This window comes from Gigantopelta aegis, chromosome 10 (genome assembly GCF_016097555.1).
Source record: "Gigantopelta aegis isolate Gae_Host chromosome 10, Gae_host_genome, whole genome shotgun sequence".
Classification (NCBI taxonomy): domain Eukaryota; kingdom Metazoa; phylum Mollusca; class Gastropoda; order Neomphalida; family Peltospiridae; genus Gigantopelta; species Gigantopelta aegis.
The window spans coordinates 31,871,290-31,886,234 of NC_054708.1; the positions used below are offsets into that span (position 1 = coordinate 31,871,290).

Genomic DNA, 14,945 nt, shown 5'->3' on the forward strand with positions numbered 1-14,945 from the left:
CCACAGTAGAAACCCTCATCCACAGTATAAACCCTCATCCATAGTAGAAACCCTCATCCACAGTAGAAACCCTCATCCACAGTATAAACCCTCATCCATAGTATAAACCCTCATCCACCATATAAATCCTCATCCACAGTATAAACCCTCATCACAGTATAAACCCTCATCCACAGTATAAACCCTCATCCGTAGTATAAACCCTCGTCCACAGTATAAATCCTCATCCACAGTTTAAACCCTCATCCACAGTATAAACCCTCACCTACAGTATAAACCCTCATCCACAGTATAAACCTTCATCCACAGTATAAGCCCTCATCCACAGTATAAAACCCACATCCACAGTATAAAACCCACATCCACAGTAGAAACCCTCATCCACAGTAGAAACCCTCATCCACAATATAAACCCTCATCTACAGTATAAACCTTCATCCACAGTATAACCCTCATCCACGGTATTAAAACCTTCATCTACATTATAAAACCCTCATCCACAGTATAAAACCCACATCCAAAGTATAAACCTTATCCACAGTATAAAACCCACATCCACAGTATAAACCCTCATCCACAGTATAAGCCCTCATCCACAGTATAAGCCCTCATCCACAGTATAAAACCCACATCCACAGTAGAAACCCTCATCCACAGTATAAACCCTCATCCATAGTAGAAACCCTCATCCACAGTAGAAACCCTCATCCACAGTAGAAACCCTCATCCACAGTATAAACCCTCATCCATAGTATAAACCCTCATCCACCATATAAATCCTCATCCACAGTATAAACCCTCATCACAGTATAAACCCTCATCCACAGTATAAACCCTCATCCGTAGTATAAACCCTCGTCCACAGTATAAATCCTCATCCACAGTTTAAACCCTCATCCACAGTATAAACCCTCACCTACAGTATAAACCCTCATCCACAGTATAAACCTTCATCCACAGTATAAGCCCTCATCCACAGTATAAAACCCACATCCACAGTAGAAACCCTCATCCACAGTAGAAACCCTCATCCACAATATAAACCCTCATCCACAGTATAAATCCTCATCCACAGTATAAACCCTCATCCACAGTATAAACCCTCATCCACCATATAAATCCTCATCCACCATATAAATCCTCATCCACAGTATAAACCCTCACCCAAAATATAAACCCACATCCACAGTATACTCTCATCCACAGTATAAACCCTCATCCACAGTATAAACCCTCATCCACCATATAAATCCTCATCCACAGTATAAAACCTCACCCAAAATATAAACCCACATCCACAGTATACTCTCATCCACAGTATAAACCCGCATCTACTGTATAAACCCTCATCCATAGTATAAACCCCACAACGGTTTTACGTAATCGTTGCGCTAAGATAGCTTTGAAAATCTAGATCCTGGGCCCCGTTCCACAAAGCGATCTTAACGCTAAGATCACCTTAAGTGCATATGTTAGCTGTGCAGTTATGGCGATCTTAGGTCTAAGATCGCTTCGTGGAGTGGGGCCCTGGACTTTAGCAAATAGTTTAGGGGTGGGATTTATTTCACTTCTGAGCTTGAATTATTCGGTTTCTAAGAACTCATTGGGTTTTTTCCTCCCAACAAGTGCCACAATGACTGGCATATCAAGGTCGTGGTATGTACTGTCCTGTCTTTGGCAGAGTTTATATGAAAGATCCCTCTCTGACCAAAAAAAATGTAGCAGTTTTTGTCTAAAGACTGTTTCAGAATTGTGAAATTGTGTGACATCCAACAGGTGATGATTGATTAATCGATTACTCCAGTCATGTTGTTATAACAAAACAAACTTTAATACTGTATCTTTTGATATTTTTTCATATCTTTTAATATCTTAATCTTTTAATATTTTTTAGTATACCTTGATATGTTTTAATATATGTTTTAAAATCTTGTGATGTTTTTAATATTTTTTCTAGTACGAGACGTAGCCTAGTGGTAAAGCACTGGTATAATACGCTGTCGATCTAGGATCGATCCCCGTCAGTGGGCCCACTGGGCTATTTCTCATTCCAGCCAGTGCACCACGACTGGTCTATCAAAGGCTGTGGTATGTACTGTCATGTGTGTGGGATGGTGCATATAAAAGATCCTTTGCTACTAATGGAAAAATGTAGCAGGTTTCCTCTCTAAGACTATATGTCAGAATTACCAAATGTTTGATATCCAATAGCCGATGGTTAATAAATCAGTGGGATCCAGTGGTGTCGTTAAGCAAAATAAATGTTGGTGTTTTTTCCAGTCATGTCTGGTACACACGTACATTGAGTCGAAGCAGTGCGTCAATGCGTCGTCAGTTCTGGTGCACATCGTAGGAGCTGCTCCTGGATCCACGAACATCGTGGCCACTCTGCGCCGACTCTGTCATGAACTCAACACCCAGTTCGGTCTTCAACAACTGATACCACAAGATTACAAGTCAGTGCTTTGACATGAGTGCCAAATTTGAAAATTCGGATCATAGTGAAAATTGTGATTGAATAATTGTTTTATAGTTAACTGATTGAAAACAGATTTTATTGAATATTGCAGCCACACACGCACACACATAAACAGTACTAATAAACATACATACATATATACATACACACACGCGTGTGCACACACACACACAGACACGCACACACACAGACACGCACACACACACACACGCACACACATTTACATACACACATACACACACACACAAGGATTGGAACACAAGTTATTCAACCAACAAGGCCCTTAAAGTTTGTGTTTGGGATTCTACGACTGTAATATCACATCTTAAATCTAGTGTTTGGGATTTGGTGACTTTGACATCACATATATGTATATATTAAACTGTATATGATGTCCTTTCTTTTTTATGATAAATATAACAGAATTATATTGCCAATTCACTGATGAATATATATTTAATCCTGAGATATCAATTTGCATTTAGGAACTTGGTGGTCAAATTTGCTGAACTGCTCCGTGATGCTGCAAAAGTTTGTGGATCAACTCTTGTCGTTGTCATGGACGGTCTTGACCTCATGGAAGAGTCGAACCAGCCCTACAACATGGAATGGCTTCCTCTTCCTGTTCCAGAGGTCAGTTAACGATTAAAATTGGCCTTTGACCCTTGGGTTTTGGCCAGTGTCAAATGATTTTTGCTAGTAAAGCTTTTAATATAGAGATTACTTACCACCTTTTGCTTAAATTATTAATTTTGGTAAATCCAATGCGTATCTTGATGTCTATAGTGACTCAAAATGCATTTTGTATCAAACAGAAAAGGTTCTTTCCTCTGAAAGTTAGAGCATCTGCTTTTAATCTAATGTTTTGCTGATGATACGTTAATGGCCTGCTTCATTACCTTGTTTTGACATATCTTCATAATTGTTTTAAAAACATAACTATTGTTTTTAAAATTTTAATTTTTCGGAGAATTTGTTGTATAAAATTTACCAATTGTTTAAAATCACATAGTTTAACAAAGCACTTCAGAATCTATACAACATTTGGGGGTGGGATGTAGCCCAGTGGTAGAGTGCTCGCCTAGTGCACGGTCAGTCTAGAATTGATCTGTTTGGTGGGTCCATTGGGCTATCTCTCATTCCAGCCAGTGCATCACAGCTGGTATATAACAGGTCGTGGCATGTTCTTTCCTGTCTGTGAGATGGTGCATGTAAAAGATCCCTTGCTACTAATGGACAAATGTAGCGGGTTTCCTCTCTAAGACTATGTAAAAATTACCAAATGTTTTACATCCAAAAGCCGATGAAAAAAAAATCAATGTGCTCTAGTGGTGCTGTTAAACAAAACCAACTTTAACTATATTACATTTGTGATTCATATGCTTTGATAAATAAAAAAACAAAAAAACCCAACATGAGTAACATATTTATTTTTTTAATCATTATTATATAATAATTCATATCACATCACGTCACATCATTTTTCAAATGGTGTCCATTCTGCATTTTACTGAAAAATAGCATTCATTTTTTTTTAACAACATCATCCAATCAGAATCCAGTAAATTGTGTAAGTACAGAAAGTTTGGAAGAATCCAGCCAGATTTTAAGATAGTAATGAGATCACTGCTGTGTGTTTTCCAGAATGTCATGTTTGTTCTGTCTGTCATGGAGAACGAACGCTGCCACAAGTCACTGCAACGTCTGAAGGCCAGGGAGATTGTGATTGGTGGACTCGACGTGTTTGACAAGATCGAAGTGATCAGAACAAGCTTGTCAGCTCATCGCAAATCACTCGACGAAACTCCCTTTAATAACCAGGTAATTAATAAATCACTTAACAGAACCCAATTTAATAACCAGGTAATTAATAAATAACTCAATGAAACCCCTTTTAATAACCAGGTAGTTAATAAATAACTCAATGAAAGCCCATTTAATAAACAGATAATTAATAAATCACTGGTTGAAATTCATTTAATAACCAGGTAATTAATAAAATCACTTGACAAAACACCATGTAGTAATTTATTGTCAAACATGAAAACATTTATTCCGTGAAAACTGTAAACTGGACCCTGAAGAAATCCTTTCAAAACCGGCCAAGTTTCATGGTCCCAGATTTTTTAAATTCTAAAACGAGACCCTCTAAACACTGGATCCTGTCTAAATTAGATAAATATTCAGTCCCCGATGTGATCCAGTTTAGACAGGTTTCACTGTAATATATATATATACATTAAAATTGTAGTTATATATACATTATATATATATTAAAATTGTAATGTAACTACATGGCTACTGTTTTTCCAGATGAAGTTAGCCAGTGCACCATGACTGGTATATCAAAGGCCATGGTATGTGCTATCCTGTCTGGGATAGTGCATATAAAAGATCCTTTGCTGCTAATGGAAAAATGTAGTAGGTTTCCTCTTTAAAACTATTTGTCAAAAGTACCAAATGTTGACATCCAATAGCCGATGATTAATAAATCAATGTGCTCTAGTGTTGTCATTAAACAAAACAAACTTCTTCTTCTTCAAGATGAAGCTGCTGGTGGGCAAGAAAGAAGCACACAACCCTCTGTTCCTGAAGCTGGCCTGTGAGGAGCTGCGAGTGTTCGGAGTCTTTGAAGAGATCTCCACCAAGCTGAAGTCGCTGCAGCACACTGTGCCGACCATATTGCAGGATGTCTTGTCCAGACTGGAGACTGACCACGGGAAATCTCTCATAGCTACAGCACTCTCCCTGCTTGTCTGCTCTCGTGACGGTCAGTACATCAAATAATCTAAAAATATGAAATAATGATTAAAGACTGACCATAGGAAATCTCTCGTAGCTACAGCACTCTCCCTACTTGTCTGCTCTCGAGACGGTCAGTACATCACATACTCTAAAAATATGAAATAATGATGAACTCCTGAGACCAATTTCACAAAACGCTGTAAGCTTATTTCTTTTCCTCTTCACCTGTCACGTCACGTGACCGGAACAAGAGGGAGCATACAGTAGAAGAATTTTAGGCCACGCCATTGACTGTTGGGATGTTTGAACCAGACTACTATCCATAGGGGAATATGCATTTGTGTTGAGGACAGGTGAAGTATCTAAAAAAGAGAAAACAACTCAAGTTTTCTCCATAGTCCGTCCCATCAGGGAATGTCATTTTCTAACTATGGTATTTACTACAAGTTATTTATTTCTGAACCAAATTGTTTTCTAAATTACACACAACAATAGTGTTGTTTTGTTATTTTTCTTCTTACATCAAACCAAACTGAAACTATTTACAAAAAACATTTTTGTTGGAGAATGCAACGAACTGTAGTTTGAAATATACATCAATCACTTATTTCTGATGTTGATGTGATCAGTCTTCCATAATAACATTATGTGTGAAATAGATGCCAAAAACAGCTAACGGTATTGCAGGTTTAAATGCTACAGCTTATGACGTCTTGTGAACTGGTCCTAAGTTTTTAGAATTTGGGAACAACAATCTGACAAGGATAGACTAATTTAGAATTTCTGAGAAGTGACAAAACTTCTAAAGTTGAACTTCTTGAACTCCTAAGATTTGCTGGGTCAGTGGAAAGCTATTTCATCTTGAAAATGTTATGTTTAAAAGCAGTCGTAAATGTCAGTGCTTAAAAAAAAAAAAAAAAGTCTGTATTCTCACTGTTGGGGAAACTGGACTCTCATGTCCTTCACCTTAGGTTAGCTGCCGTCTAGAACCTTATTGTGTATGATTTTTCATTAAAATACCCTTGAGCCATGAAACTGTTGGAAATCTGTACATTGCTTTTCACTTTGATAGAATACTTAAAGAATAATGGCATAATTTTATTGTATATGATTTATTAATATAAATGAGACTTTGCTGTTATAGGGCTAACATCTATTATTAGTCATCTACCAGTCCACATATATATATTTTTTTAGCAGATTTACTCAAACATCAACAGTTTAAAGCAGAATAGTTTTTTGCTCTGGTTTGTTGATTGAGAGTCATAGGACCTTTTCACTGTATGATTTGTCTTGTACTTTAAACATTTTAATTCCTATTTCTAGAGTTATTTGGTGAAGAGTCATGGAACCTTACTCTGTATGATTTATCAAAATTTGAATTTCCTTTTGCTGTGGTTATTTGGTGAAGACTCACTGAGTTGTAATCTGTATAATTTAGTAAATTTGAATTTCCTTTTGTTGTGGTTATTTGATGAAGACTCACTGAGCTGTAATCTGTATGATTTATCAAATGATTAATTTTTTCCTTCAAGGGTTACTGGATGGAGAGCTGTGGGATCTCCTGTCATGGCACCAGCAGCTTGCTGGAACCAAGTTTGTAGTGAAGGACCTGTCCAATCTTGAAGTGCCCACTGAGAAGCGGTTGCCTCCAATCCGATTTTCCTATCTGAAACGGTCCATCCAGGGATTTCTAAACCCAACAGGCAGCTGGTAAGTCGTGTTATCCAGATAGTAGTTGGGATAAAAACAAAAAGTCCAATGTAAGATATTGTTGGCAATTAATATGTAAAAGATTTATAGCAAACAGAGCAGTCAAATTTAATTTTTCTTAAACAAACACATTGAAAAAGGGCAGCTGATATATGAGAAGTCATGCTATATATGTGCTGTCATGCTGCCAAAGTGGTGACAATTTTTTTTTTTTAATTGCCCTATTTAGGTCAAGCATTGCAAACCACATGTTCGATTCCAAATATAGTTGGAGTTAAAAAAGTTTCCTCTGACTCTATCTTAATTCTGAGCTGTCCACACCATCACCTACCTATCTCAACTTCTTCCATGGATGCAATATTTCAGTGTATTTCCATGCACCCACCTGGCATCCTTGTCCTCTGCTGCTAATAAAGCTGGTCTGACCCACAGCACTAACTAACGACCGCCGGTAGTAGAGGGTGTATAGGTGGTTACAAGTGCATCTTAATGCCAGAGGTAATTACTGAGCACTCTCTGAAGTGGTCAGACTAAACCCACAGCTAAAGCTGATGGGAAATGACAGGTGTGTAGCACGGATAGCCACAGGAGACAAGCACCTGTCACAATTGGAGAGATAAGGACTGGGAAATGGAGATGGACAGCAGAAGAAGTTGAAAGATAGGAGGAGTTGCCAGATCGAGAGGAAATGAGATGGAATTCAAAGGAAAGAAAGGAAAAGGGGCAGTGGGATTAAAAAAAGATATATATCCTTGACCTTAAAAATAAATCAGACTGTTGGAACCATTATACATAGAGATTATTATACGAGCTTGTGTGTTGTACTGATTTTATGAAACGAGTGTATTGCCTGAGCGAGAGCTAGGGTAATAAATGAATCCTGACACGAGTTTCGTAAAATCAGTATGACTCACACACGAGTGTAATAATTTCATTATTATCCATTATTATTATTATTGTTTTCTTTATGAATAACAAGATCCAACTGAAAATGTTTTAGCCACAACTAGAAAGAGACGACGAAATGATGTCTTATTTTAAATGCACAGTCTGAACTAGGACTTGAGAAGCAACGTCATGTTATGACGTCACTTTTCAAAATTACGTCATTACACTTGTTATTACACATGTGCTTCGTATGATTATTATTAACTCGGTTATGTTGAACCATATGGATAATAAATGCTGTTTATCACGCGGTGTCAGAAGTGGGATGATAATGCTGCCATCTATTACAAGATTCAGTAACTTTGACAATGGTAACAAACCAGATTGTTGACGCCATTATGCATGTTGGTTATCACAATTTCTGTTTGTTATTCAGGAACCCGCAGCTGAGTCTGGCACACAAGGAAATAGTGACTGCCATCAGACAGCGCTACTTTAAGGGTTTGGCAGCAGACACTGAGGTCTCACTACACAAGCTGCTGGCTGGCTATTGGTACAGGCTGGCCGATCCTAGTAACGATGGGTCCTGGAAAAGTAACTGTACACGGGCGTTCTCTGAGCTGCCGTACCATCTGGTGAGTGTTCTTTACCAGCTAGGTACTGGGTTCAAACCCTGGTACTGGCTTACACTCAGAGCAAGGTTTAATGGCTCAGTAGGGAAGTAGAAGGAAACTATACCCCAACTTTTCTCTCACTAAACATTAAGAACTAACTGCTAATCACCGTGCTGGACAGACATCCAAATTAGCTAAGAAGATTTATAAATCAATGTATTCTAGCAGTATCTTTGAAGAAAATTGACGATTGTGACATTATTTTTACATTTGCCCAATTTAAGACATTAAGTGATAATTTTCTGAGTAATTAACAATTTCAAGGGTTGTACAATCTTATGACTTACAAAATTATAATATTTTAAATTTTATTTTATTTTGATCCAGATATGCTGTAGTGACTTCCGTGACCTTGAAGATGTTCTGTGTGACCTTCGATTTATTCATGCCAAATGCCAGCTTGGTCTCATGCCACAGCTTATGGAGGATTTCACACCAAAAGGTATTTAGTTTGTGTGCTAGCAGAAACAGTAATGTATTTAATTGGTGTACACTATGAAATCTGTGTCTTTTATTGCCAGTTTTCAGTAAAACATTGCAGAATTGATCCTTTTGCAGACACATTGAGTTGTTACTCATTCCATCCTGTAGACATTTGACTAGTTGTGGCCAAGAATATTGTGTAACTTATTTGGTGACAGTGGAATTCTAAAGAGTGGTTGACAGCTTATATCACCGATTAAATAATGTGCTGGGGTGCTGTTAACACTGACTTAAAGCACATTAATTAATCGGCTGTTGGATGTCAAACATTTGATAATTCTGACATACAAAGTCTTCAGGCAAGTGTTCAGCTGACTCAGCTAGATTCCACCCCTGTTAACACTTTAACTGCTGAATTTTAAATAAAGAATAACTAGTTAATGACGTTGGATATTTTATCCTGTGAAGGTAAGAATGGGAAATTTCTCATTCGGCCTGAACAGGATAAAGCAGATATCCGACGTCATTAACTAGTTATTATCTTTATCTTGCAGACCATAAACATTATTGGGGAAAGCTATTATTTCTGTTATTTCAACCACGTTATATCATGACCTGGAGGTCAAATGAGCAATTTTGTAATGTAAGCTATGCCTGTGACGTCACATGAGTGACGTCAAAAGTCATATCCTGCTAGTATCTGTCATCATATTCTGTCAATAGAAACTGTGGTTGCAGGATAAAATTCATGTCTTATACCACCCAAACCTGCCAAACCCAAGAATATAGGCACGCAAAACTACAGCTTATAAATCTCTACCATTCAAATTTTATCAAAAGAGTGACTGTTAAGTTATCCATAATTCAGTTTGTACAGTACAGTAGCAGAACCTAGCCTCAAATAACTGGGCAGTGGAATAAAGGAATCCAGACACACTAATACAAGTAGACAAAAAGACACTAAGTAAACCAAAATTGCATTGTTTTTTCTTCACCGATCCATGCTGGTTATTGCCTGAGTTGTGTGCTCTTTTCTAAAACAAATGTATACAGTCGTAACCGGCCTTGGTGGTGTTGTGGTTAAGCCATCAGACATAAGGCTGGTAGGTACAGGGTTCACAGCCCAGTACCGGCTACCACCCAGAGCAAGTTTTAATGACTCAATGGGTAGGTGTAAGACCATTAAACCCTCTTCTCTCTCACTAACCACCAACCACTAACAACTAACCCACTGTCCTGGACAGACAGCCCAGATAGCTGAACCTTAATTGGATATAAGGACAAAAATAAGTTGAAATAAAAAAAAATACACTCGTAAATGGTGGACACGGTTTTAAATCAACATTACTTTGTTTGCATTAAAATCCACATAGCTTAATGGGGGCGAGACGTAGCTCAGTGGTACAGCGCTCGCCTGATGCATGATTGATCGAGGATCAGTTCCCATTGGTGGACCCAATGAGCTATTTCTCTTTGCAGCCAGTGCTACGCAACTGGTGTAACAAAGGCCGTGGTATGTACTATCCTGTCTGTGGAATGGTGCATATAACAGATCCCCTGCTGTTAATTGAAAAGAGTAGCCCATGAAGTGGTGACAGCGGCTTTCCTCTCTCTATATCTGTGTGGGCCGTAACCATATGTCCGACGTCATATAACCGTAAATAAAACGTGTTGAGTGTGTCATTAAATAAAAAACATTTACTTCATAATGATTAATATCTGGTGGGATGAAAATTCTGTAATTAAATTTGTAACACATACTGGTATATCACAATGTAGTTTAAATAATGTCAGCCTCTTTTATCATTTTAGCAACCAACAACAGATTTCTGGAAAAGGAACAGTCAAGATTTTTTGCTTTACCACGAATACAACAGTACAAATCGTTTGTGTCCAGAAACCTTCACATATTGACCAGGTATACTCACCATCATGATGGTTTTGTGTTTGATTAAATTTAAGGCAAATATACACTGTATTCTCATGTCATCTTACAGGCATTAGTTAACCTTTTCAGAAATTTATCTCATTTAATATTAATCAGTGGTGGGAATTCTCCTCGAATCAGCTGTTTTCCTCTCATGGAACATTGTTTCTCCTCACATTTTAATTGTTCTTTCCTCAAAAATGTGTCAGATGGCACATATTTTAACCTAACATTTCAAGAATTTCCGGGACCCCTCTAGATTTCCTCTTTTTTTTCACAGTTCACCAATTCCCACCCCTGATTAATTCAACAAAACAAAACAAACATAACTGCAGCTTTACCAAAATTTAAAGTCTAGCATGTGATGTACCCGTTGTAACACATTTGAACAACCCCTGCAGTTGCCCACGGCAATCAACAATGCCGTGGAGATTTTAATTCTCTACGGCACGTTTTTGCCTTCGATATTCAGGTGGGTTTTGTTTTCAGTGGCATGTTTTTTGCTGTGGACATTTTCTTAATTGCAGGGGTTGTTTGAATCTGTCACTATCTGAATGTTGTCACTTGGCATATCCCTACAATAATAAAAAATATAATGCTTGAAACTTTCAAATAATATTAGTATTAATTTTTTATTTGTAATTTTAAAAATTGTACCATTTACAAAAAAATGCATCTGAAGTGAAATTACGGTAAATTCAAGGCTAACTCTACTAAATGCCAATTACAAATTTTAAAAACAATTGGCTAATTTTATTTTAATTTGTTGAAACAATTTCATGTAAATGATTACTGTTTTGTTGGAAAAGAACCACATTTTTTTGCCTTTTGACACATTTAATAAATAATTTGGTGCAATTTTCTGCTCACGCAGAGCTAGCTTAGCATAAAACATACAGTATATATTGTGTACTAAGTCATAATGAAAGTGCTATCTCATGGTCCATTCCTTGACGTGGTCAGGTAGCTTGCATGTCTCGATGACTCGGAGAGCTATGCCAGCTGCAGCATCAGATCCTGGTAGGGTCACCCAAGCTGGACTGGTCAAAGGTTAGAGACTAGACTAATATGGACTGGACAGACAGAGGACGTGAGTCAAGAAAGACAACTGTTTAGGAGAAGCAGGAGAAGGAAAACTCCAAACTGAAACCAACTCCACTGAAGTCAGAGTACAGAAGCTATTAGCGTGGAAACCAAAAGGAAATGTCTGTACATGCACCAAGCTCTGTGATGATGACCATCATCATAATGAATGTGCCACAATGTTTTATTGTCGATTTTAAATTGTATGTAAATTATTAACCATCTGTTACATCATTTGTTTTGCTGCTTGCACCTTGGCCTCTTGAAGATAAATTTCCATTGAATATTTCTGTAATTTCAGCCACCCTGCACTTACGTGGCAGCAAGCAATGAATGATCCCCCGGACACCTTCCCATCGCGTGATGTGGAGTCTCTTCACAGAAGTGGACATCTGTCGGACAACATGTTGTACATGGAGTGGACGAATAAACCCACCAGTACTGACCCCTGCTACCTCACCATCAGCAGTCTCCCGCAGGTGAGCCGTTGGTTTCAAAATCTCTTTCAAAATTCAGCTATTGACATTTTCAAAATCGGTTTCAAAATTCAGTCAGTGCCTTTTTCAAAGGTTTTTTTTTCAAAATTCTGTTGTTGCCATTTTTAAGATCTGTTTCAAAATTCAGTCTTTATCATTTTCAAGATCTGTTTGAATATTCAGCTGTTATCATTTTCAAAATTCAGTCATTGCTTAGATTTGAATCATCAGAATTATTGGAAATTATCTTTTATTATCATTTTTAAATAATTTGGTATAAATATGAATTTTTAATACATTGTGTTCAGAATTAGTATTTTTTGTTAAAACAGGTAATGTGTTTATTACGATAGATGTAATATTATATCTAACATATACTGGGTTAACAATAATATCTTGATTTGGAGTAAAGTGATACATCCATTAGGAAGTGATATGTAGGTCATTGGATTTGAACTTATAGTTTGTGAAGTTCAGTCTCTTAAAACAGTTTTTCTAGGATACATTATTTGAAACACAATTATTAATTAATAAATAGGATATTAAACTTTTAAAGATTTCATATCCAGTTTATTCACCAGGCTAAAATTTAATATCTAGTTTATATTCCTCATGAAATAATTTCCGTTGGAAGCTTGTTTAATTTCCTATAATAATATTATATGTTATATTTGAAGAATGAAATAGAAAAAGTCCTATGATATTTCATTTCATGTTTGTGTTTGATATTAAAGCAGCATGTTACTATACGAAAGTGTTTTGTTTTAAGCCATCAACATGTGTTGCCATATCCCCAGAGAGTCGGTATCTGGCTGCTGGCGGGCTCGACGGTTTGGTCAGATTATATGACATGGCCACTGCTAAGGTATTTCTCAGTTTTATTTACAATCAATTAATCATCACCATCGTCATCATCATCATCATTATCATCATCATCATTATTTTCATCATTATTATCTTCATCATTATCATCATCATTATCTTCATCATCATTATCATCATTATCTTTATCATCATTATCTTCATCATCATTATCATCATCATTATCATCATTATCATCATCATTATCTTCATCATTATCATCATCATTATCTTCATCATCATTATCATCATCATTATCTTCATCATCATTATCATCATTATCTTCATCATCATTATCATCATCATCATCATTATTATCTTCATCATCATTATCTTCATCATCGTGTTTAGAAATAAACCTTATTGAATTTGTGCCAATTTGGGGTGAGACATAGCCCAGTGGTAAAGGGCTCAGTCGATGTGCGATTGGTCTGGGATCGATCCCCGTCCGTGGACCCATTGGGCCATTTCTCGTTCCAGCCAGTGCACCACGACTGGTATCTCAAAGGCCGTGGTATGTACTATCCTGTCTGTGGGATGGTTCATATAAAAGATCCCTTGTTGCTAATCGAAAAGAGTAAGTAGCCCATGAAGTGGTGACAGCGGGTTTCCTCTCTCAATATCTGTGTGGTCCTCAACCATATGTCTGATGCCATATAACCGTAAATAAAATGTGTTGAGTGGTGCGTTGTTAAATAAAACATTTCTTTCTTTCTTTTTTTTGTGCCAATTTAGAACGCATCAATTGATCATGGAGGTATTATTAAGCATTGCATTGTCTACAAATATTTTGAAACATTGGGGTTCTGAAGTGCCAGAAAATTTTGTCAGCAAATATAAAAGTCAGAAATACATTTCAGATCACTAGAATGTGACAAATGAATCTTTCAAGCAAAAAACTAAGTTTTAGACAAGAATAACATGCAATATTATTAGAAGAAGTTTCTTTTGTTTAACGACACCAATAGAGCACATTGATTTATTAATTATGGCTATTGGATGTCAAACATTTCATAATTTTGACATTTAGTCTTAGAGTTAGTAGCAAGGGATCTTTTATATGCACCACCCCACAGACAAGATGGCACATACCACAGACTTTGATATACCAGTGTACAGTGGAATGAGAAATAGATATTATTAGATGACCAAATACTATTAATATGCAGACCTCGCCATAATATTTTTTAGAGAAATGATTAATTGCGACCCTAACTTAGAAAGAAAGAAATGTTTTATTTAACGACACACTCAACACATTTACGGTTATATGGCGTCAGACATATGGTTAAGGACCACACAGATTTTGAGAGGAAACCTGCTGTTGCCACATAGGCTACTCTTTTACGACAGGCAGCAAGGGATCTTTTATTTGCGCTTCCTACAGGCAGGATAGCACAAACCATGGCCTTTGTTGAACCAGTTATGGATCACTGGTCAGTGCAAGTGGTTTACACCTACCCATTGAGCCTTGTGGAGCACTCACTCAGGGTTTGGAGTTGGTATCTGAATTAAAAACCCCATGCCTCGACTGGGATCCGAACCCAGTACCTACCAGCCTGTAGACCGATGGCTAACCACGACGCCACCGAGGCCGGTCTCCCCCTAACTTAGATTATGGGGATCCATTTAAGATATTACCATATTGAGCATTGATATTTATTTTATTGTAGTAC

General features: G+C 37.2%; 1 protein-coding gene across 1 annotated transcript in view; it reads left to right on the forward strand.

Annotated features, from left to right (window-relative positions):
• Nucleotides 1-14,945, forward strand: part of LOC121383581 (telomerase protein component 1-like) — an 86,939-nt gene that overhangs the window by 31,930 nt on the left and 40,064 nt on the right. The window contains exons 23-32 of the mRNA XM_041513670.1: nt 2,281-2,456; nt 2,965-3,112; nt 4,124-4,300; nt 5,024-5,249; nt 6,760-6,937; nt 8,262-8,460; nt 8,827-8,941; nt 10,735-10,840; nt 12,234-12,411; nt 13,178-13,273. Coding sequence (XP_041369604.1) covers nt 2,281-2,456; nt 2,965-3,112; nt 4,124-4,300; nt 5,024-5,249; nt 6,760-6,937; nt 8,262-8,460; nt 8,827-8,941; nt 10,735-10,840; nt 12,234-12,411; nt 13,178-13,273 — 1,599 coding nt within the window. The remainder of the gene's footprint in view (nt 1-2,280; nt 2,457-2,964; nt 3,113-4,123; nt 4,301-5,023; nt 5,250-6,759; nt 6,938-8,261; nt 8,461-8,826; nt 8,942-10,734; nt 10,841-12,233; nt 12,412-13,177; nt 13,274-14,945) is intronic.